This window comes from Marmota marmota, unplaced genomic scaffold, assembly GCF_001458135.2.
Source record: "Marmota marmota marmota unplaced genomic scaffold, marMar, whole genome shotgun sequence".
Classification (NCBI taxonomy): Eukaryota; Metazoa; Chordata; class Mammalia; order Rodentia; family Sciuridae; genus Marmota; species Marmota marmota.
Window position 1 is genome coordinate 5,558,403 of NW_025999998.1, and position 23,299 is coordinate 5,581,701.

Sequence of the window (23,299 nt, forward strand, 5' to 3'; positions counted from 1 at the left end):
AGGAGGAAGTTGGAAATTTGTGTTTAGTGATAGCGCTTCCTTGGATTGAAATGGATTTATAAACTTCCTGCAATTTTCTACTTTAGAATTCACAATCAGACCTGAGATTGGTGACAACTGGATATTACATATGATAGTTTCACAACTATGAATCTCAGAACCATATATTTTAGCCATGGTGTGGCCACTTATTGCCCATTCAAAATTAATGTCTTATTTTTATATGCATTACTTATAAATGGCCATTTTATGTTCTTGTGTTGAGGAGAAAAGATATAAGTAAATTTTTAGCAAGAATGATAATAAGAACTTGTTTTCCCTCTGTTCCTGCTGATGGGCAGAATCACAGTCTCTGGGACAGGAGTCCCCTGTGTTTCTCCTTTGCTAGCAAAACAATAAAACTTCTTTTTCCTTTTTTCTCAAAAAGAAAAAAAAAGAACTTCTGTTTTTAAAACTTCCAAGTAATATCACTATACACTTTTTTGCTTTTTAAATATTCCAGTTTATTTAATGTTCCTGATTTGACTCTCCAGGCAAACACAGTGCCTTTATTTGGTACAACTCCCTGTCAGAACCTAGCATTAAATGAGATAATGTATGAAACACAGTGCCTGGAATACAGTATACATTCACCAAATGGTAATAATCATTGTAATTAATTAATGATAAGACCCTGCCACTTACACTTACTTCATTTGGTCAAAACTGACTTCCTTAAAGATGTAAATGATTCTGGGTATTTTAAATTACAACAGGGGGTAAGTTGGTTTATTATAAAAATTTTCTTGAAACTTTGGGAGCCTAGGGTAGGGAAAAGTTCTAAAAACAGGATAATCTGTCTTCACAAATTTGATCAGGGATATCAATAGTGCAAAGTCATTTCTGAATTCTCAGCTTTAAAATAGTAATAATCTTTCTGTGCATGGTGGTGCATGCCTATAATCTCAGAAGTTATAGACACTAATGCAGGAGCATTGTGAGTTCAAATACAGCCTTAGTAATTTAATAGGGCCCTAAGCAATTTAGCAAGATCCTGTCTCAAAGTAAAAAATGAAAAGATGCTGGGGAGGTGGGTGGCTCAGTGGTTATGTGTCCCTAGGTTCACTCCCTGGTTCCCCCCTACCCTGATAAAAAAAATAAAAATAGCAATAATCTGTAAATTTTCTAAAATATTTAGATAAAAATATATTTACCTGCTTATGGCAGACAGCCACAGCTTGAAAAGTGGCTGGAGGAAAGTTTAATGAAAGCTATGGCTCATTTTCAGTTTTTTTTTTCACTAGAAGTTGAACCCAGAGTCTCCTATATGTCAGTCAATCACTGTACCACTGAGCTACATCTTCAGCTCTCAGGTTATCTTTTCTATACACAAACCCTCCCAATGTCACAAAATTCCAGCTGTAACTATGATCACCAAAGCCAGCCAGGAAGATTGTTTCTTTATGTTTTTCCCAGATAAAAATGGTGAGATATTGCTGGGTGTACTAGGGAATGTGCATATAATCCCAGCTACACGGGAGGATAAGGCAGGAGGATTGCAAGTCTGAAGCCAGCCTGAGCAATTTAGTGAGAGCCTGTCTCAAAATAAAATAAAGGGCTGGAAATATAGCTCAGTGGTAAAGTGACCTCAGTTTCAATCCCCAGTACTGGAAAATAAACGAAGAATCTAATGTATATTTATTAGAAATAGCCAACATCATCCTTTAAAAACATCTAATTCAGAGAAATGATCAAAAGCCTCATTAAATTGAATTTGATGACTAAGTACTCAAACGAGATGACACATTAAAAGATCCATTCTTCCTTGAATGATATCTTGTTTTAAAATCTAGATGTTTTTCATGGTCCCACTCAATTCTTAGACCTTCATCCTCAATTTGGCCTAGTTCTAGGTTTCTCAGTTCCTTTTTAAAACCTGGAGATTGAAATACGTCTAGCTTTATGTGCTTTAGCTTGTACATCATGTTTACACATCTGAGAAGGGTGTACTCTGGGAGGAAAGCCCCTTGATTTCCATATGCCTCTTGAGTCTCCCTCCTTATCTCCTATCTTCTCTCCCTCAGATCTTCAATATGGATGACAGAATTTTTTTTTTTTTTATTGTACTGGGAGTGGAAGCCAGGAACTCTTAATTTCTGAACCACATATCCAGCCCTATTTATTTATTTAAATTTTGAGGCAGGCTAAGTTGCTTAGGGCCTGGCTAAGTTGCTGACACTGGTTTTGAACTTGTGATCCTCCTGCCTCGGCCTCCTGAGTTCCTGGAATTACAGGTGTGTACCACTGCACCTGGCAGAGTGACAAAATTTGTATTTTGTCTTGGTATTGTCCTAAAAGAAACCAGAAAGAAAATAAAAATTTTCAGTTAATTATTTTAAAAAATGAATTATTTTGATTTCTTTCATTATGTAGGATTCAAGAACATGCTGTGTAAGCTGGGCATGGTGGCACATGCCTATAATCCCAGCAGCTCTGGAGGCTGAGGCAGGAGGATTGTGAGTTCAAAGCCAGCCTCAGCAATGGCAAGGTGCTAAGCAACTCAATGAGACCCTGTCTCTAAATAAAAAATGCAAAACAGGGCGGAGGATGTGGCTTAGTGGTAGAGTGCCTCTGAATTCAATCTCTGGTACCAAAAAAGAACATACTGTGTAAACCCAGAATCTATTATCTATCTATCTATCTATCTATCTATCTATCATCTATCCATCCATCCATTCAATATATCTATGAAGAGAGCTGCAGATATTCCAAGTAACTTTTCCTATTGGTAGGTAAAACTGGAAGTGCTTTATACAACACCAAGAAAATAAGACAATGGACATATTGGCATAATGAGAAACAAAATAAATATTTTATTAAATTAATGCAGGTACAAACAATTACAATCAAATATAGAATTAGATGACATTTCTGCATATGTAATTTACAATGAAACACAAGACAACAGGGTTAAAGTGCTTATAAATCCAACACCACGAGGTGTTGAGACTTAGGAATGGAGTGAATGTATGGAACAAATGAATGTCTTGCTCATCCACAGTCTTTGTATCAAACAAAGGACATTGTCACACAAATTATTGTATAAATAAATAAAGTAGAAACACATAATATAAGGGGTTCTGTTGGAGACTTTGTTTCTTCAGTATTGACACGTGGCAACAAAGAAGATGCTAATAAATTGCCAGGAGTAAAGGAAAAGTTTTGAAAGGTCATCTGAATCTCAGTGCCTCTGGAAAAAAATATCTTATGAGGCCCATGTAGGGATAAAAGATGATGATATTATAGGGTTTAAGCAGAGAAAATGGTCCCTTTCTGGTACAGACAAGGGTCCAGGGTAGCCAGCAGCCAAGGTACTTTGCTGGAATTTCCAGAAATAACATGTAATTATGCAAGTGCAACATTCAAGGTGAAATTTATACTAAGGGTGTGGTGGGGCATGCCTGTAATCCCAGAGGCTGGGGAGGCTGAGGCAGGAGGATTGCAAGTACAAAGCCAGCCTCAGCAATTTAGGGAGGCCCTCAGCAACTTAGTGAGACACTGTCTCAAAGTAAAATATAAAAAAGGGCTGGTGATGTGGCTCAGTGGTTAAGCACTCCTGATTTCAATCCTTGGTATATAAAAAAAAAGAAAATATATTTAAAAAGTTTTTGACATGTTTCTTGCATAAAGAGTTAATAATAAGGCCATTGCTAGGTACAATGGTACATACCTGTAATTCCACCACAGGTAGCAAACACAGGAGGATTGCAAGTTGGAGGCCATTCTCTGCAACTTAGCAAGACCCTGTTTCAAAATAAAAAGGGCTGAGGGTGCAGATCAGATCAGAGATAGAGAGTTTATAGGGCCCTGGGTTCAATCCTCAGTAGAAAACCAAACCAAACCAAATCAAACAACAACAACAACAACAACAAAACATCTCTGCCCTTCAATGCTGAATTGACTCTGGATTGACTCACTGTAACCTGAGAACCCATGGGCATCACTGTGCAAACATAAAATAAGCATAAATGGAGAAAAAATAAAAAGAAGGTGCTAAAAATACCACACACTACATAGAGAAGTATGGTAAATACATATCAGGGATAAATATAATGCTAGAAAAGGAATTCCAGAGTTATTTTCCACAGTTTTTAAAAAAATACTGACTTCCTATAATCTAAAAATTGCTTTGATTATTATCATGTTTATGCAACTGATATTTTGTCTTGCTCACTTCTGTAGACTCAATGCCTGGCCCAATGCAAGGCACATGTATCATACAAAGATATTTAAACACTTTTTAAATAAACACATTTCTTAAAATAGAGATGTTAATTGTATTCCAAAAGGACAGCAGATAAATTGAGGAAATCTGAAGACTGCTATTTACTGCTGTGTACAAGCTACTTAATCTCTCTGTTTCCTCAGCTGTTAAATGGGTATAATAGTGGTTGTGATGACAGGAATACATGAGATCATGTGTGTATAGTACCACACAGTTATAAATCTGATATTTAAAGGGAACAGATTTTGCAGCAGACCCCTGAGGTCTGAGAATAGGATTAGTCAAGTCAAACAAAGTATCAATAAGTTATATAAGGTCAAATCCTATACAAACCAATGGCTTATTTTCTATTCTTCCAATTTGTAATGTCAGTTACAGAGAATACTAGTATCTAACAAATACTAGATGTTTCACTGAACACAAACAAGCAGTTAAGTATAGAGTTTGGTGACAAAATTTTAACTTCTACTATAGTATGTCTTCAAAAGAAATCATTCATAGCCACAGTCATATGACAAGACCCCTCAGACTGGAAATAAATAGAAACAACTCATTCTTCAACACTGTTGCAACACGAGGAGGTGGAGAAGACAAGGAGAGGCAAAGGGCACTTCTGCAAGAACATCCATGAAATCAGGGATCCTCAACCCACTTTCCTAGCATGAGTGATGGATGGTTTGCTTGGAGACGCCTCATTCAGAAGTGTTCTTTGTCCCTTTTACATGCACCAACAAGTCTCTCAGCTTATGTTGAAGTGCCCAGGTTTCCTTCCAGGCTCCCCTTTCTACTCCCATCTTTCTTTGTTCTCCTCTTCTTTCCCCAGGTTCTATTTTCAATATTTGGGCCTTTTAATTCCAACATCATCAGCAGCATCCCATGGGCCCTTTCATCCGTGAACTCCCAAACAACAGGAAAAGAATCCCTGCTTGAAAAATGTAATTTTCAATGCTGGTTACGTCTCTTCAAACTGTGTATCTGAAGAATGATAACAGTATATTAATTGCATGGGGTCAGGGTTCTGGAAAAACAAGAAATTGACAAGAAACAAAACTCATATTTTCTAACCATTTGATCAGTTTTCAATAAGAGAAAGAGGCAGATTATATTTATGCTCAATTACCCTTGAATGATAAAAGATGACTAACTTCTGGTTTGCTCGGGAATGTCCTGGTTTTAAAACTGAAAGTCTGATGTCCCGAGAAACCCCCAAGTTTTGAGCAAACTGGGAGGGTCAGTTCCCTAGGATGACCCACACGTAGACTAATTAGCTTTACAGAGCAAATTAACCACCTGATGAAACCTACCTGGGCTTTTTAAACTGGGGCTCATTGTTAAATTTTGTTTCTAACTACATTAAAATGAATTAGAAGATTTGATACAATTGTTTTAAGTTCTATCAGCTGGATGAGGTTTCTCTGCTGTTTTATAAATGTAGGCATTTGTAGCAAAATGAATTGAAGCAGATAGGTGAAGAGTAAGGGTCCATGGTCAGGTTAGTGGGCCCACAAACTTGGTTTTTGGTCACAAGCGGTGTATTTTGGGGTACTTTTCATTACCTTCATGAACCTCTGTTCTCTGCCCTAAAATGGAGATAATTCTAGTATTAGAATACTAGAATTCTCTCATTCTTTTGGTGTGTGGGGGGAGGGGATTAAATGAAACACTATATACCACACACTAATCAGTTAACAGTGCCTGATATGCAACACTGTAGAATTAATTATCCACTCACTTAAGTCAACATGGTCCCCTGTGGCAGGAGATGTTGGGATGCAGAACAATAGAAGGTTAGTGAAGAGAAGCTGCCTTCTCCTTTCCCCTCTTGTCTCCTCTCTCCTATGGAGGGTCAGTCCTAAACCTCCTCAGAATGGAAGGAGTTCTTAAGAGTTGTGAGGCAAAGAGGAACCAGCAATTCCAACAACCAGCCTTTTCCAAAAGGAGGGGAGACTGTGATAGACAGAATTCTCCTTGTTATTACTTTAGTTTTTTTATTCATTTTCCTTCAACTTCCCAATTCTTTATGACATTCTTACCATTTTGCTTCCTTGAGTTTATATCTTGGATGCCACCATTCTCCACATCTAGCATTCTCACTGAAGAAAGAGAAATAATTTTCATTTTCATGTAGTACAACACCGTACCTTACACAGTGACTCAAGTTTAAACTCCAGGTTCCTATGAAACATTTTTAATTCCCTAGAAACTCAGGTGAATTTCCTTATTCCAAGGTCCAAACCCACGAGGTTAATTAATTCATTAGTTTAGAATATATACTTTTGCTCTTAGATTTTCTTTAGGAGTATATACTTTCATTTCCATCCTTTTAAAAAGAAATGGACCATATTCTGAGGCACTTTATTGGTTTTCTGGCCATTCCCAATGCCAACTAATCTTTTCTCCAAGGGAATATTCAAAATGCAAGTTGGTAATAATCATTTCCTAGTGCAAATCCATTCCGTCTCTATACCTCTCTGTTACTGAAACTTGACCCATATATTCTGGCTAACTGTCTCAGTTCTGTTAAGGGCCTACTCTTTGAAAATAACTGATCTGTACTCATTCAGTTACATACTTTCTCAGGTCCACCCACCCTCCTAGGGGGTTGTGGGGAATTTCTAAATGAGTATTGGAATTCCCTTCATATTCTACTTCCCTATGTGACATCAGACACCTCTATGTGAACATCATCATTGGATCTCTCGGTACATAATCTCAAAGTATTGGGGGAAGTGTTTACTCTGAATCATCTTAGGAGGAAATTATTTGAATATACTCATTTTCTTGCATTTTAATAATTCATATGGGTATGTAAATAAATAAGCACATGCAATTTGTTTTTAAAATTATGTAACACTCTCCTCCAGAAATCTTGCAGTATACTCCATGGTAAATATATAGCTCTATAGAAGGAACTATTTATTTCTTAGGAAACTCAGAAATGAGCTCAAAGGCTGGGATTGTGGCTCAGTGGTAGAGCGCTCACCTAGCCCGTGTGAGGCCCTGGGTTCGATCCTCAGTACCACATCAAAATAAATAAATAAAATAAAGATATTGTGTCCAACTACAACTAAAAAATAAAAAAAAAAATTAAAAAGAAACCAGCTCAATATAATGTTGTAACTAATATAAGACTCAAATTCAATGGAAACCAACAGGAATTTAAGTACATTCTCTTCTATAAATTTGTGGTTATTTGCATAGTAGAAAGAAGCTGCATGACACTGAGTTTTCTTCAGCCTCCATACATGCCCATTCTTCTACCTCTTGCCACTATACACCCAATCTTCTGGCAATTTCACTCAGCTTCACTGTGATTGCTATTAACAGTCAGAAATCTTGGTGCCACCGTGCAAAGCCAAGCCAATTTCCTTGCAGACATTATTCAACTCTCACCCTTTGAAAATGCAACTACAGGGTTCAATGCCACCCTTCAATATATGTGTAGCAAAATGAGCAGCATTGAAGGAAGAGATAATACCCAGTTTCACTCAGTGGCAAAGCTAAAATCCATTTGCATAATTGAAAGTGGGCCCTGAGAGGGAAAGCTAATAGGAAGGCAGCATAAGGCAGTACTCTAACATTCTGAGTGGGATAGATCCCCCCTGATGGGGACTGTCCTATACATGCAGGACATTTAGCATCTCTGGCTCTGCCTATTAAGTGTCACTGTGGCAACAATGAAACCTTCACAGACTTCACATCCCCAGGGGAGACCATTGCAATTAAAGAAATACCATTTTTTCTTAAGCAGAACAGGATTGTCAATGCTGCACCAAAGCAAAACAGGACAGCTCCCAGCTTCACAAAATGAGTCCTTTGAAGTAATGTTGATGGTTCTGAAAAAGAAAACAAGACCAAAGAGAAAATTTTCATGGGAACTAGTCAGGGAAATAATCATCCCTTGAAGTTTAATTTAATTTAGTTTCAGGTTAATTTTCTTAAATCCTGAAGCTCCTGGCTAGAATGATGAGATTTCTCTGACAAGAGAATAGAAGTAGCATGGAAAAGTGGAAGAAGGCCTGGACTTGGACAGATGGACTTGGGACTTAATTCTGGCCCCACTGGCCAGCTTTGAGATCTATAGCAAGTCCTTTAACCAGACTACAAAATGGAAAGGCTAAGAAATTTCTTGTGAGGTGAAATTTCTTGTGTGGTGCTTACGTAGTACCACAGGGAATGCCTGCTCAATATTAAATGGCAGAATGCACTATGTTACTTTGTCTTACATTCTTTAATATAGAAGTTGGAAGTCTACTGTACATGGCAAGGATGGCCCACTGTGGAACCTGGAAGGCCAAGTGGCACTGTTCAAGGATTTTCTGCCTCTCCACATCCATGGTCATGAGCAAGGACCAATACTTGTTATCTTTTTCCTGAGTTTGAACACCTTGGGACACCATTGGTTTCTCTCACCAGTTTCTCTGTCTGCAGTCTGATGCAGGGGCTAAAGGGATCCCACAGCACATGCATGCTTGGAGACTGCTAACTCCTCTTTCACCATAAGTCTGTTCTTGCTTAACCTCACTATCAGCTGAGACCCGTGATTCCTAACTTCCTACTTTGAATTTTAAAGTCACAACAGCAGCTGGACTTTGTTTATAAAGCCTGTTAGTTTATAAAGCCTGTTCATACATATTTTGAGTCTCGAAACAACATTACAAGTTAGGCATACCAGGTAAGAAAAAATCCCCAAGTTGCAGTTGAGAAAACAGACTCATAGCCGTTAGGTGACTTACTCCAAGTTGCCACACAAATAAGTTGTCATAAGACAATTTTTAAATGGCAGGAGTCCACTAATACAGCTCTTAATTGAAGGCCAATCCCAGAAACAACATCTCTATTTTTTAAAGCCTTTTCGCTCTTTTTGTTTAAAAGAGCACCCTGGATTGGTTTTTCAAATGGGTTGACTTTTCTATCCAATTTTCCAGTAGTTTTCTCTGAAGTACATGGAGTTTTTCTGTCAACATCTATAGGGGGGAAGGGGCAGTGAAAAGCACTTCTCATCAGAACACCTTTGGGTTTGTACTAATCATCATGCTTATCCTCCTCACTTATTAAAATGGCCCAAGACTCATCAGACATTGTCTCCTATTCTACCTACTACTGCTGAGTAGTGGGAATAAAAATACTTGAATTTGTGCTCACAAGGGTCTCAAATCATTTGCATGTACTATAGCTTATTTTTCCCCTACAAAAACCTTGCCTTATATATATACCCCCTTCAGGGAATGTGGAACCCACAAAAGTCTAGTATTTACCCAGGGACATGCAGCCTTTCATTCTATGGTCCAACCAGGATGTCTTGAGTTGAAAACCTATAGAATAGCTTGAGAGAGGCGCATGGGGAGAAAGGATCTCCCACATTTGGAGTAAGATAAAAAAGTACATTCCCTTTGCTTCCTGGCATAGAAACTGTGGAGAGAAGGGAGCAGCTCTGATATGCTAGACTTTGGATTCCTAAAACAAGTCCTGAATTGAGTATTGTTCTCAGGTTCCTCCTGATGCCCCAACTACAAGAGCATTTCCAACATACAACTGGATTGCCTCTTTTCTTACCTGTTTCCTGGATAGTATGAACTGTGTCCTATTCTTCTACAAATACCCAATCCTTAATATACTACGTGGCAAGTAGGGAATATTCCATAAATATTTGCTGAATGTGTATTAAGTAGCATTATGACTTGGACGCATGGAAGTGAGGGAATAGCATAATGGCATACATTTTGTAAGTACTATGCTATTCTTTCATTCAACCATCACTGAATGACTATGATGAGCAGGCATAATGGTAGCTGTTAGGGGACAGCGTTAGACATGTTTTAGTAAACACATTCAGAATATTACCTGGGATGACCAATTCAGCTGTATTGTTTTCTGTGAAACTTAATCTCTTAAAAGTACAGTAGAAAATCTCATTAGCTGTTGTGTTGATTCTCAGTGTGCTGGTCACATTGAAAAACTTCTCTTCCCTCTGGGATTTGGTGATGGTGGTTTTAGCACTCAGTATTTGGTGGTCACTGCTTGTCCAGATGACTTCAGCCTCAGGGTAGCCCTCAGCCTGACATGTTAGTTCATATTCAGAGGTGACCGGATCCATAGAAATTCTTTGGCTGATCTCGCGGTATGGGGCTGCGTCATGAGAAAAAAAGAAGTGAAAGTTTTCTCTAGACATGTGTCTTGGTGTTGTCTACATTAGAAACTATCAATGCAGGCTGATTCTCAGAGAAATAGGCTTCATGGTCAGCTGTTTTAGCAGTAGGGAAGCCCTGCCTGTTGACCTCAACACTTCTCTTCAAGCACAGGCCAAGTCTGAGCTTTAAGAAACAACTGTCTTGCTATAAAAATCATGTTGGTATATGAATACACGAACCAGTGTAACTCCACATCATATACAACCACAAGAATGGGAAGTTATACTCCATGTATGTATGTCAAAATACCTTCTACTCTCATGAATAAATAAAAAGAACAAATAAAAAAATTTAAAAACTATGTTAATATATGTATTGGACTCAAAATATAGACTAAAGTAAACTGTCATCTTTAAACAAGTAGTCTTTCTATTCAAATAAAGACCACTTAAAAATGAATCCACTGAAATGTCTATTTATTCACATTTTTATGTTTTTCCCAGCAAAATGCTATAGCTTTCATAAAGGGCTCTGTTTCTTCTTAAATTTAATCCTGGATATTTCCTTTGTTTTATTGTAAAGCTGTCTTCATAAACATGAACCTTTATAGCTAGCACGCACTATACCTTAGACTTAATTGAATAAACTGATTTTGATAGTCATTTACTTGTTCAACTTTGAGACAATGATCAGAAGTTAGATTTGAAAAGACATACTATGTCACTTGTGAAAATTAATACTTGTTCCTAGTGACCCTTTTTAAAGTTTAAGTACATTTTTAAATTTGAGAATGGATTAAGATCTACAAAAAAGTTGTAAAAATAATAGTTACTATATACTCCTTACCAAGATTCCCTCATTATTCACATCTTACATTACTCTGGTACAACTTCTATGACTGAAGTGCCAATGTTAGTACATCACTATTAACCACATTCCATCATTTATTCCATTCCACCAACTTTTCCCGCTCTAGGATCCCATCTGGGTTACCATAATATGATTTAAAATTTTTTTTTTTATGTTTGCTATTTTAGTACATCTTTAAATTATTATATTCATGGCAGAAAGTCTAATCAGTTTTTAGATAATTGGTTTGAGAACTTTTTAGGATTAAGATACTCAGTCTGCTGACTATTCTAGTAGATTGTTTAATGCTTATATATAGCATAAGATTTATATTCATGTTTACTCATTACAAGTACATCAACATATTTTTAATTCTGTTGACATAACAATTGCTTTATACCTAATACTTTAATGAACAACTAATCATCTATAACTCTCCAATTCTTTACCAAAGACACAACAAAAGCTTTGTGATATAATACTTTCACAGAGATTTAACAAAGCGACTAGCTTAAAACAAAATAAATAAATAATGATGTGATGTTTTGGTGCTCTTAAATCAAGGAAATCACAACCAATTAAATCAATATAATTATGATTTTGAAACACACAAAAAAATTGGGCCATCCATCTTTTAACTGTCGTATTTAAAGACCACTTAAAAATGAATCCACTGATTATACTTCACAAACTGCTATTAACATAACAGGATCAAGTTCACATAGCACAGAGCTTGGTTTATGGGCAATTAGAATTTCAACCTAAACTTACTCTTAGTGATAAATACTAGGGTTAAAATGCTTTTGCCTTTTTTTTTTAACCCTTCTATTATCATTTTTAATGGAAGAAGGGTGAAGAAGGATGCTGTTTCACACAGAGGAGCAAGTACACATATGATGCAGCCCTAAGAGCTAACAAATGAGTGGTTCACTCCACAAGGACTGAGTACATAGCTGCGCATTAGTCCCTAAAGTGGGGCACATGTGTGAAGGTATGGGAAGAAAATGCTAGAACTTCCACTTATATGCATTTCTGTCATATCAATTAAAAAATAATTTAAGCTTCACAAGCTTTGCTTTTTGACACTGGGTCTCAGTCAGCCACACAGGGGTCTTACAGGAAGAGGACTTTCACAACACCAAAGGGAGAATGGGGACCCAGTTTGTACTTACTATGGATTTTCAAATTCTAATATCTACTTTTAACTAATATTCTCATGAAATGAACAACTAATTAAAAACTTTTCCACAAAGAAACCAAGAATTGAAGATAATACTAGTAATTTAAATACAAACCAAAAGGAAATGTCAGAAGGGATTTTTTTTTTATCAACTACTTTATGAGGTTAAAACAATAAAGACCTAATTGGACTTGACAAAGTGTGGACTAAAATCCTCAAGATTATCAAGACTGTCTACCTTTGCTAATGATGAATTTTACCCTAAGGTTCATTATGCCTTGCCATATAAACTAATGAGAGAAGCATCTCAATTAGCAAGATATTAAAAGTATTGCTTGGTAATTTTACTTTACCTTTTGAAATGTCTATTTTTGTATATTCCTAGAACATATCATGTACCATATGAAGTTGGTGAAAGTCATCCTCTTTGCCTTTTAAAATGTCAATTCCTTATAATACAATCTATATATTAGTACAAAGTATATTCTTTATAATTATACACACATTAGTTTAAAATGTTTTACAATTTTTGCTGACTTCTGGTTTACTAGATCTAGAGCACTATGCTAATGTTGGTTGATCAAGATTAAGAAAAGTTCAAAGTAGTTTTGAAGTCATACAACCTGATACACATGCCAGAGGTATAAAGGTAGGCAGAAAAACATGATTATTAATGACAGATTTTAGAGCCAGTCTGCTTGGGTTTAGAACTCAGCTTTACCACTTACTAGTCTGATGGCCTTGGATAAATTGCTTGATTTCTCAGCCCTCAGTTTCCCCATTCTTAAAATGGGAAGAATAATGCCACATATCATTGAATCTAAGATACCTATCAAAAGTACACATTCAAATTTCAGAGCTAGTAAAATGTGAAAAATATTCACCTTACACAAGAGTCATGTTGAAGATTAAATGAAATGATTTAGGCAAAAAAGCTTAATACAGAGCTTAACCCATAGAAGTGCTACCCAAGTGTTAGCAGTAGTACTGGTAGAGCTGCTTCTCTTCCTCTTTTAATACTGAAGTGTACTCTTGTGGCAGTTCCTGATGAACACCATTGGAAATAAATTTCCACATATTATAACCTGTTCACAAAAGGTGCAATAACACCCAAAGTGATAAGAATTGAGTTAATCCAAAACCAAACCTTTCCAAATTTCACTTTTGAAATGCTTCACTTATAAAGCCCCGTGGTGAGTAAACTCCCTGTGGGGAGCTGTGTTACCACATATTTGCAGTGATGGGAAGAGAAGTCCAAGAGCATTACTGTGAAATCATTTGCATAAGGAGGTGACTCAGTAGTTCTATTTCCTTAGGTTGTAAAATTGTGCAAGTGTAGCCACCAAATGTCCACAGGTGGCAGTGCCTCAGTGCAACTGAAGCTTGGTGGCTGGCTTGTTCTCAACACAGAATGTTGAGACTTGCTTTAGCTCAACTCATCTTCCTGTATGCAAATAACAAGATGGTTTGGGATGAGAGGCTAATTTATAAAACAAAATGGAATGGCTTAACAAACCAGGTGTCAAATCTGCTTGGTCATTTGCTTTGCTCCATCAAGGACCCCTCCTAGGAAAAACCTTCAGTGCTAGAAGATCTTTTATTATGTTGAAGAGATATTATAGAGCCCCAGATAACCTGGTATAAACTCTTTCTCATTTACAAAGTCAGCCATCTGCCTGCATACTCCTGACAGGCTGATCAGAGACCTTTGGAAACAGAAACTTAAACTCTATGCTTCCTTCTTCCTGACTGCCAGGTTGATGTTCTTTCACCCCATCCTAGATCTAGCAAGCTTATGGCTTAAAGCTTGCTAATTTATTTAATTGCCTTTGAACACAATAGATACCTAATATTGCTGATGAACCCAAGAAAAGTTGACAATTTAAACAACCATATCCCAAGTTTTTTTTTCCCATGACTGTCTTGAAGGAGAAACAAATGGTAAAACATAATGAAAATCAAGTCTACTTCATGAGGCAAGTGACATTTTCTTAACATCAGTAGCATTAATTAAGCCAGCATCAGACACCCAGTAATGTGCCATAAAATGGATGCATTTCTCCTAATCACTATATAATTTTATTTTTGAGTTTATAATTATCAGTGATCTTTCATAATAAATCTAAATTTTCCTGTTTATATCATGGACCTTCAGATTGATGATAGTTATCTTAGGAATAGGAAGACCAAGGGGAGATGAATGAATTCTGGTAAATATGGGGAGTATAAGAATAGAAGATCTGCCAGGCGAGGTGGTACATGCCTATAATCCCAGTGGCTGGGGAGGCCAAGGCAATAGGATTGCAAGTTCAAAGTCCAGCCTCAGCAACTTAGCAAGACCCTGTTTTAAAATAAAAAATAAAAAGGGCTGGGGATGAGGCTCAGTGGTTAAGGGCTCAATCCGTGATACAAAAACAAACAAATAAACAAACAAACCAGAAACAGAAGATCCTTTGGGTTTTTTTTTGTTCTTTGTGGGAGTTTGGATTAGCTGCTCATTCCTGGGATCTTTTTACCTCTCAATTCTATGAAACTCAACAGTGAAAGCAGAGGTGGTCAGCTAAGGTGCTTTCCTTCCCTTAGCTAGTACCAACCCAATACTTTGAACTCTAGTGACCTGATGACATAGTTATGGGTCAGTACTCAGGAATTAACACTTACAGTTCCTCTTCAACACTCCAAGATAACACTGGTGCATACACTCTTAAGATAAATACATGCTTGGTGATCAGAGTTTGTTGGCATCTCTGGGGACAAATGGCTTTCTTTATACTTGATGTGATTATTTTTTGCCTTCATAGATTGGCTTAAACTGTTATTGAATGTGAACCTAATTATGGGATTTGTTTTAAATATATTTATTGGGGTTTGAGACATACAGACATTCCAAGGAAGGAAAATACAGCAGACCTAATAAAATTAAAAAACAGCAATTGAATTAAAATAATGAAAAAAAACTTCCAAAGGGTTATACAAATAGTATTAACTATATTTGCATGCTGTGAAAGATAGTGGTAAAGGGAGGAAGAAAGCTTTTGCAATTCATTTTATTCCTTTTCATAGCATCCAAATTATTTGCAGGTACATGTATTGCTTTTATAATAATAAAAAAGTAAAAACTGGGAATTTATTATGTGGAAAACTGAACATACTGTATAACATGGCTCTGTGTTACTTGACTCTGGGTCACCAGTGACTGCCAAATAAAAGGTGCTCAAAGAAGTACTCACTAGATGAGTATATGAATGAATGAATGAATGAATGAATTAGTGAACAGGTTGCTGGTATTCTGTTGGAAATTAAGTCTGAACTTCTAAGAATGATAAGCTCTCAACACTTGGGATATGTTTTTCATTAAGGTTTAGCTTTCTTTATCTACAATAATTCTTACCATTGACTTTCAAGGTAATCCACTTGTAGTCTGCACCACCATAGCTGATCATGCAGCAGTAAACCCCAGCATCCTGCAATTTCACATTCGTGATCTGAAGGACAGCATTTCCCTGGTAGAGCTGGTCTTTCAACAGCCAGGCCCTCTGCCTGTAGCTACTGTGCTGAACCTTCAGGTCTTCTTTCCCATTCACAAACTGAATAATTTCCTCATCCTCCTTTCCCCAGTAGACAACTAATGAACCCAAGTCTAGTTGTTTTTCTACTGGGAATTTGCATTCGATTGTCACATTGCTGCCATATTCAACTACATACAGGTCCTTGGGAACAGTGATACTAAAGGCTGAAAAGAAAGATGGCAAATCTTCAGAACATAGAAAATTCCTTAAAACATTTACAAAATGGGTAGAGGGCTTGCAATCACCTTATCTGGTGAGTTATAAGATAATTATATTTAAGGATTTTAGTTCCTTAAAATACATGTTTTATCCAGTGGGCTTGAAACATGTTTTGGGACACTATTTCTGATCCCTGCATTAGAATTATAAAACTAGCTAAACAAGTTGCCCTGCAATTTGTAAACATACATTCCTGTAAAAATATTATATGGTGATGGAGAACTTATAACCACAGAGACCTATTTTCACATGGACATCCCCAGAATGTCCTTTGCTTTCAACACAGCCTGAGTGGTAGATTTCATAATCTTCTCTTCTTACTCCCCCGCATTTTTGATCCATTCTCTGGTCAGAGGTAAGTGGATATGGAAATTTAGAGAGGGCCCCAGTATGTTACCAGTGCTGTATTACCCTTAAAACTTTGATACACACTAAAATTCTTCCTTAGAATATTTTCATCAGGAAAAGCAGGTCATAAGCAATATCAACTGTGATCCTGGCTTGGTTTAATACAAGCAAATAATGTACGTATAGGCCATTTCTCTAGAAATTTTCAATAAGGTATTCATGGGAAATCATTGAATTTTGTTTCTTTCAGTTTGTCTGTCTTTATACAATGACACAGGTGATTTTTTTTTAAATGAAATAAGTAGACTGTTCTCTCTATACAAATTATGTCCACTTAAAATTATTATTTAAGTTTTTAACTCATGGTTAAAATAGTTAAAATACAGAACCTAATGAAAGGATTTGGTGTCTTACCGTTCAGCAAATGACAGAAGGATGTGAATATAAAGACATTAAACATCCTCATCTTTTTGCAATGACCTAGTTATGGAAAACACAAAAAGAAGACTGCTTTATTCAACAGTTGAACACATAGCACAACAGGAGGGCACTTGGCAGTTCTAAGTGAAATAGTCCTGATAACCAGGTGATAACTGATGTCTAAGTGTGGAACCATAGCAGGGGAATTTGGAAGTTAAATACCTTTATTTAATAGCACAGAACCACATAAAGCCAAGTGAATAGAGTTACTGTGATGAGCATTTTTAAATTTGGTTACAGGCCTGAAAAAAAATTGTAAATTGTAATGTACACTCAACAAAAGCCAAGAAGAAAATACTTTGCCCAAATCCTCTCAGCTATTTCATGTTTTCTGCACGGTAACTTATCTAGAAACTCAAATGTGCCCTATGCAAAAATTTCAAAGTAAGGAAAATTTGACTTCTACTTCTCACCTTCCAATATTTTTTTTCCTTCTATGACTAAATATTTTCATTTTAACCTTTGGCTTTTCAAGACTTCCACTCTACTATAACAAGTAGGCCAGATGCATCCCTCAAAATCTTTTATGCCTCTCACTTATTCCAAACTACAAATCCTACTCTCTCAATAAACAGAATTTGTTAGTTACAAGAGATGGGAAGATGAGAGAGTTGGTCAATTTATGTTAAGATATGAATGTCTTGTGGTCACTCTCCCAGAGTCATCTATATTCATTCTTTTCTTCATTTTGTCATCTTGCTTAAAGTTTTACTGATTTTTTAATTCAGCAAACCATTGATTGAGCACTTCTTCTGTGATTGGCACTATTTTAGGAACTGGAGATATAGCAATGAATATAAAAGAAAAGTCATTCTTCTCTTGGAGTTCATATTCAAGTAGGGGAGGAAGAGAAATTTGTGGTATTTCAGCCATGCTATTTATTTATTAACACATTTTTGTCTTTTGTGTTATATTTATACACTTTGATAAGAAAGTCAGTATCTCTCCAACCTCTATATAAATACACACAATTAATCAATGCTACAGATATATAAAGCAGAAGATTAATGTTCCCAATATATAAATAGCTCCTAAAAATCAATAAGAAAATTACAGTAACCCAAGAGTAAAACAAGTAATAATTTCTAACATACAGCTCAGAGACTAAAAAAATACCAGTAAACATAGGAAAGGATGGCACCAATAAAATGTATATTTAGGATATAAGATACCATTTTCACTTATTAGCTTGACCAAAATTACAAAGATTACTAATGTTTGGTGTTTATAAGGACATAAACAAATAGGCTTTCTTGCCCATCAATGGTGGGAAGGAGAAGCTGTATATCTTTTTTTCGAGGGCTATTTGGTAATCTTTTTTGAAATTTCAAATGTATATGTCTCTGTGACCTTTCACTCCTCTCCTAAAAATCTATCATACAAACCCACAAACAAATACATACAATAATATATGTAAAGACATTGCATTGTTAATAATAGCTCCAAACAGAAAAAAAATACCCTAGATGGTCTGAATGGTTAAATAAATTTTGTTCTGTTGATATGATACCATTAAGGATAGAATTCAGTACATGTATATGTATTACTTTTGCAAAAGGAGGCATAGAAAGAGAACTTCAGAACAGTATATGAAGCAGAAATCCATTTTTGTTCAACAAATAAAAAGTATGTGTATGTGTATATGTGTGTGTGTGTGTGTGTGTGTGTGTCTTTAGACATAGGAAATGTCCAAAATACCGACAATGATCATATCTATGAGTGAAATTAGAGGGAAGGCAAGTAAGTTTTCACCCACTTATAGTTTTTAAAAGGAAGAAAAGACAGAAAAAGGATAAATGGGATTGTGATTGATTTCATCAGTGTTTTTCTGAGTTTTCAAATGAATAATGGTTTTACTTTTCTTATCAGAAAAAAAATGATGAGTTTTTGGCAAACTAAAGTGTTATAATGGAAGAACCCCAGAAATGGAGTCCAAATATTGAGGTAGAATAAGGATATTAATCTAATGTTTTTCTTCATTATAAATTTGATATAACCACATTACAGAAAAAAGAGAAAGGAAGGAGAAAACCCCCTATTTTATCACTGTCATGCAGGGACATTTAGTAATAAATAACCTGGAAACATTTTTGGTTGTCAAAACGGGTTTTGGGCAGGGGAGAGTTGCTGCTGGTATCTAGGGGTGAGGCCAGGAAGGTGCTCTGAAGCACAGGACAGCATTCCCACAGAAAAGACATATCTGGCCTAGAAAACAATAAGTGCCAAGGTTGAGAAATTCTGTGACCATTATATTTCAGGAAAATATTTTTCTTTCAGTCTTTTTCCCTATGAATCTTTAAAAGAAGAGAATGTTAACATACATTTAATATTCATTTTTTATTGAAGGTTATGATAAATGTTTTCCATTTGGTGTGTGATATTCATAGACATTATTTAATAGTCTCCTTTTATTCATTTATTGTTAGGTATCAAATTATTGCCAATTTAAAAAAATCACAAGTGTTGTGTATTCAGAAACTATTTATTGAGTGTTTATTATGTGCCAGGCCCCAGGTTAGCCCCTAAAGATAGATTTCCCCCAAAAGAATTGCTGATCAAGGAGAAAAAATATTTTCTTGGTTCTTGACTTATTCTGGAAAATTGGTACCATTATATAGTATATTCATCCACCTCTGGCATTATTTAAAATTATTTTCCTAATTTCATTACTGAAAAGTACAATTTGAATTTTTTGTGGGTTTGTTTATCATTTAGTTCTTTGGGAATTATCTGATAACTTCTTTGTATAGTTATGCTAACATGTTTCTTTCATATTAAAAATGCATATATGAAAATATTAAAAATAAAATGAATCATCCTCTTGCTAGTTCAAGGTGCACAATTCTTATTTCTTTCCTCTCCAGCTACACTGCAGATGAGAAGCAGAAATATAACTAATCCTTTGAGGACACAAAGGTTGCAAAAATGAGGCTGCAGCATCTGAGTGTCTTTTCGTTGAGCCAGTATTGATTATAGCACAATTATAAAATATTAATGTGATATTATAAACACAAATATGTTTATCAGGCAGTAGAGGATTTGGGATACCCCTAATTACAAGCAAAGCACTGTTGAATAAAACAGAGAGACACTAAATTCACTTGTGGGTTACAACTAATTTTGAAAATGTTTATGGCATACTCTGGTGGAGTTTTAATCCTTTAATGAATCTGGTTGAAATTTTAGATGCAATTAAAGTTTACTGAAGGTGATGGGTTAGATTTGATATTTACCTAATTCTTCATCATCCCTTCTCCTCTAAGGCTTTGTTCCCTTGGAGTGCAACTATCATGAGTGGGAGAAGAAAAGGGGGAGGAAAGAGACCATGTAAATAAACGTGTTCTTTGATCTCTAAAACTCACATGAGAGTAGTTGGTCCAAGAGAACACTGATATCTTCTTCTGGTAAGAAACTGACCTTGTGTGAATTCCCAGACAAGAGTGGACACTTTCACGAGCAATGAAATGTGACCTGGGGAAGAAACAAGGGCTCTTTCAGGATGGGGAAGTGGGTTTGCCCCTGGGAGAAGTCCAGTACAAACACCAAGGAAGTGATACCATGTCTCTATCTTCCCAGGGTAGGACGGCTATGAGGAAGATGCAACAATGCAAGTTTTCTTTCTCAAAAGTAAAAGCAAGGACTAAGAGAGTTGATCTATCAAATCTTTAGTAAATTTTTAAGCTCTATTAAACTGTACTAAACCTCATCCCCCTGCCCCAGTCACACTGAATCACTCTTGTACAATTTCCCCATGCGACTTCAAACCCCCAAGCTATTTCTCAGGCTTTGTGAAAGACCATACTCTGACTGCTATCATGTAGCTTCCACCTATCACTTTCCACCGAAAAAAAATCTACTTTTTGTTTTTTCTTCAGAGTATCATTGTTCTCCTTATATATTGTTGACCACTGTCATTGTCAACTGGTACATCTTTTCTGGAAGGCAATTTTAAATATTCATGAAAAGGTCTTCCAAATATACAAGACACTGACTATTAACACTTCTACAGTTTATCTGAAGGCAAAAATTGGCAATTTCCTAGAGACTTATGTGCAATGGTTTGGTGAATGGCTAGCGTAGTGAACCCTATGAATAACCATTATGTTCAGCAATGGGAGAGTAATCTCATAATATTGGTTCCCTAGCACCACGAAATGCAACAATTAAAAAATATTTTAGAAGGCTACTTAATTCATAGAAAAGCATTCACAGTTAAATATACAATAATAACAACTAGTTAGAACAATGGTACTTTTACTCCTTGTGTTTTAAAGCAATCCCAAACTGAATTTAGACACAGGTCAAAGTCAATGTATCTAAGAAATGTCTTAACATTTTTATTCTTAGGCTCTTCCACTCTTCCTCCAGGATTCCCTTTGATCTTTCAAGCAGATACAGCAAGAAACTTAGGCCTTTGCGTCCTGGATCTCAAGACTGGAAGGGACCTTAGGAGATGCTGAAGGTGGGATGACTTACCCTGAGTCATATTACAAGTGATAACTTAATGTTGGACTAGAACCCAAATGTCCCGGTTTCCAATCTAGTAATTTCTCTCTAGACCCAGCTACCTCTCATGACCGTATCCATGCACATGCACTCACATAAAAGATTGACATTAGTGCAAAACAACAGCAACTGTCAAAAGGCCAGATATATTGCCTGTTTTCAGGTCTTAACCCTACCATACAAATGAGTTCTGCTGCACCACAAAGTATCACACTTCCCATTTCCCTCTCCTCTCTCCATCCCAAAGACCCTGTCTTTTAAATGCCTCCTGTAGCGACCAGAGACACCTGGAGTGGGTGCGGGGCGGGAGAAGGACGCTCCCTACCTGCGGGTGGGGAGACTCGTGGCTGGCTGCGCAAAGAGTCAGGAGCCGGTACCCAAGATTAAGCGACCAGGGGACGTAGCGTGTGTGCGCTCTAAAGACCTCGCAGGCGAGAGGGCGTCCCCGCCCTCTGGCACAAAGCTCCGCCCCAGGGCAATTCCACTAGGTGTGTGGGCTTTTCCCAGCCTGCTGGGTTCTTGGGATATATAAATGTGAAAACGAAACGAAAAGTGAAACTTTCCAGGCCCGCTTTTTCCTGTAAGTAAGGTTTTCATGAAGAACAGCGCTCTACAAGTGAATTAAATGGATATTCTCAAAAGAAAAAATTTTTTACAAAGCCTCCCAAACACATGAAAAAAAATGTTCAGCATCATTAGCAATTAGAGCAAATCAAAACTGCAGCTGAGATTTCATCTCACACCAGTCAGAATGGCAGCCATCAAAAACACAGTAATAAATGCTAGAGAGGTTGTGGAGACAAAGGAACACTTTTACACTTTGGTGGGATAGTATAACCACTGTGGAAATCAGCATGGCAGTTCCAAAAGACTAGGCATGGGACCACCCTATGACCCAGCAATACCACTACTCAGTATTTATCCTAAAAAATTAAAGTCATCATACTATAGTGAAAAAAAATAGGGGAGGAAGAAGAGGGAAAGGGGAAATACTAGGGAATGATATTGGCCAAATTGTATAATTATATTGCGTGCATGTATAAATATGTAACAAAAATCCGGCATACAACTATATGTGCCAAAAATGTGTAAAAAAAACAAAAAAAAGAATCTAACTTAACTACTCTTAACAAACAGTGCCCAAAACTAAAATAAACTTACATCTATTATATCTTAAACAAAAATTGAAAATAAACAAACACCTGAAATCACAAAGATTTTAGTCTTTGATTTTAGGTTCTTTTGTTCTTACTCCAGGACATCTTAGTAAATTCTACTGTCAGGTTCTGCCCCGTTCTAATAAGAACCTTTGGAAGGTGACTGAACATCTTGATATTACTTGATATACCTTGGTACAACATATACACGGTAAACAACAGACTCATAAGGCTTTGGTTTTTACTCTAGAAAGTAGTTATGTGTGTATAATAGGAAATATATTTTTAAATTGTGGATTTTTGTGACTTCCTCAAAGTTCCTCGACATAGTGAAACTTCAATTGCTTTGTCATTAAAAGAACTTCCCATCACAAGCTGAGCTATATTACCTTTTAAGAATGCTCTGGATCCTTGCTATACTACCATCTTTGGGATCTAAGTTGGGGAAGCATATTCTAGATGATGAATAACACCCTTCTGGAAACTCTGAATCAGAGGGTATTCCCCAACTGAAATCATGTGACTACAATAGAGTATGGTGTCTTAATTTACTTAAAAATGCCCATTGTTGGACTTCTAAGTCTTTCCTTCCTTCC

At 36.4% G+C, this 23,299-nt stretch overlaps 1 protein-coding gene across 3 annotated transcripts; it reads right to left on the reverse strand.

The window, feature by feature from the left end:
* Positions 1 to 2,829: 2,829 nt before the first annotated feature.
* Positions 2,830 to 22,032, reverse strand: Cd274 (CD274 molecule). 3 transcript variants are annotated; one of them, XM_048806812.1, is made up of 9 exons: positions 21,872 to 22,032; positions 20,458 to 20,511; positions 20,274 to 20,325; positions 16,975 to 17,040; positions 15,816 to 16,157; positions 10,109 to 10,393; positions 7,999 to 8,100; positions 6,298 to 6,357; positions 2,830 to 5,239 (listed from the first exon to the last, which is right to left on the reverse strand). In XM_048806812.1, exons 4-9 carry the CDS (start codon positions 17,024 to 17,026, stop codon positions 5,217 to 5,219), a joined length of 864 nt encoding a protein of 287 aa, XP_048662769.1. In that variant the 5' UTR covers positions 17,027 to 17,040; positions 20,274 to 20,325; positions 20,458 to 20,511; positions 21,872 to 22,032; the 3' UTR covers positions 2,830 to 5,216. The 3 variants fall into 3 exon arrangements, with proteins under 3 accessions (XP_048662769.1, XP_048662770.1, XP_015348350.1); XM_048806813.1 differs by lacking the exon at positions 20,274 to 20,325; XM_015492864.2 differs by lacking the exon at positions 20,274 to 20,325 and having other exon boundaries at positions 20,403 to 20,511; positions 21,872 to 22,031.
* Between the last annotated feature and the right edge of the window lie 1,267 nt (positions 22,033 to 23,299).

What these genes read in the sequence shown, in the direction of transcription:
- Cd274 (XM_048806813.1), bottom strand. Translation starts at nt 17,026, where the DNA reads ATGAGGATGTTTAATGTCTTTATATTCACATCCTTCTGTCATTTGCTG. An exon ending in GTTCTGCTTAAGAAAAAATG is followed by an intron (nt 6,358 to 7,998) that starts GTATTTCTTTAA and finishes CTCTTTCTTCAG; the next exon opens with TGAGAATGCTAGATGTGGAG. An exon ending in AAACTCAAGGAAGCAAAATG is followed by an intron (nt 5,240 to 6,297) that starts GTAAGAATGTCA and finishes ATCATTCTTCAG; the next exon opens with ATACACAGTTTGAAGAGACG.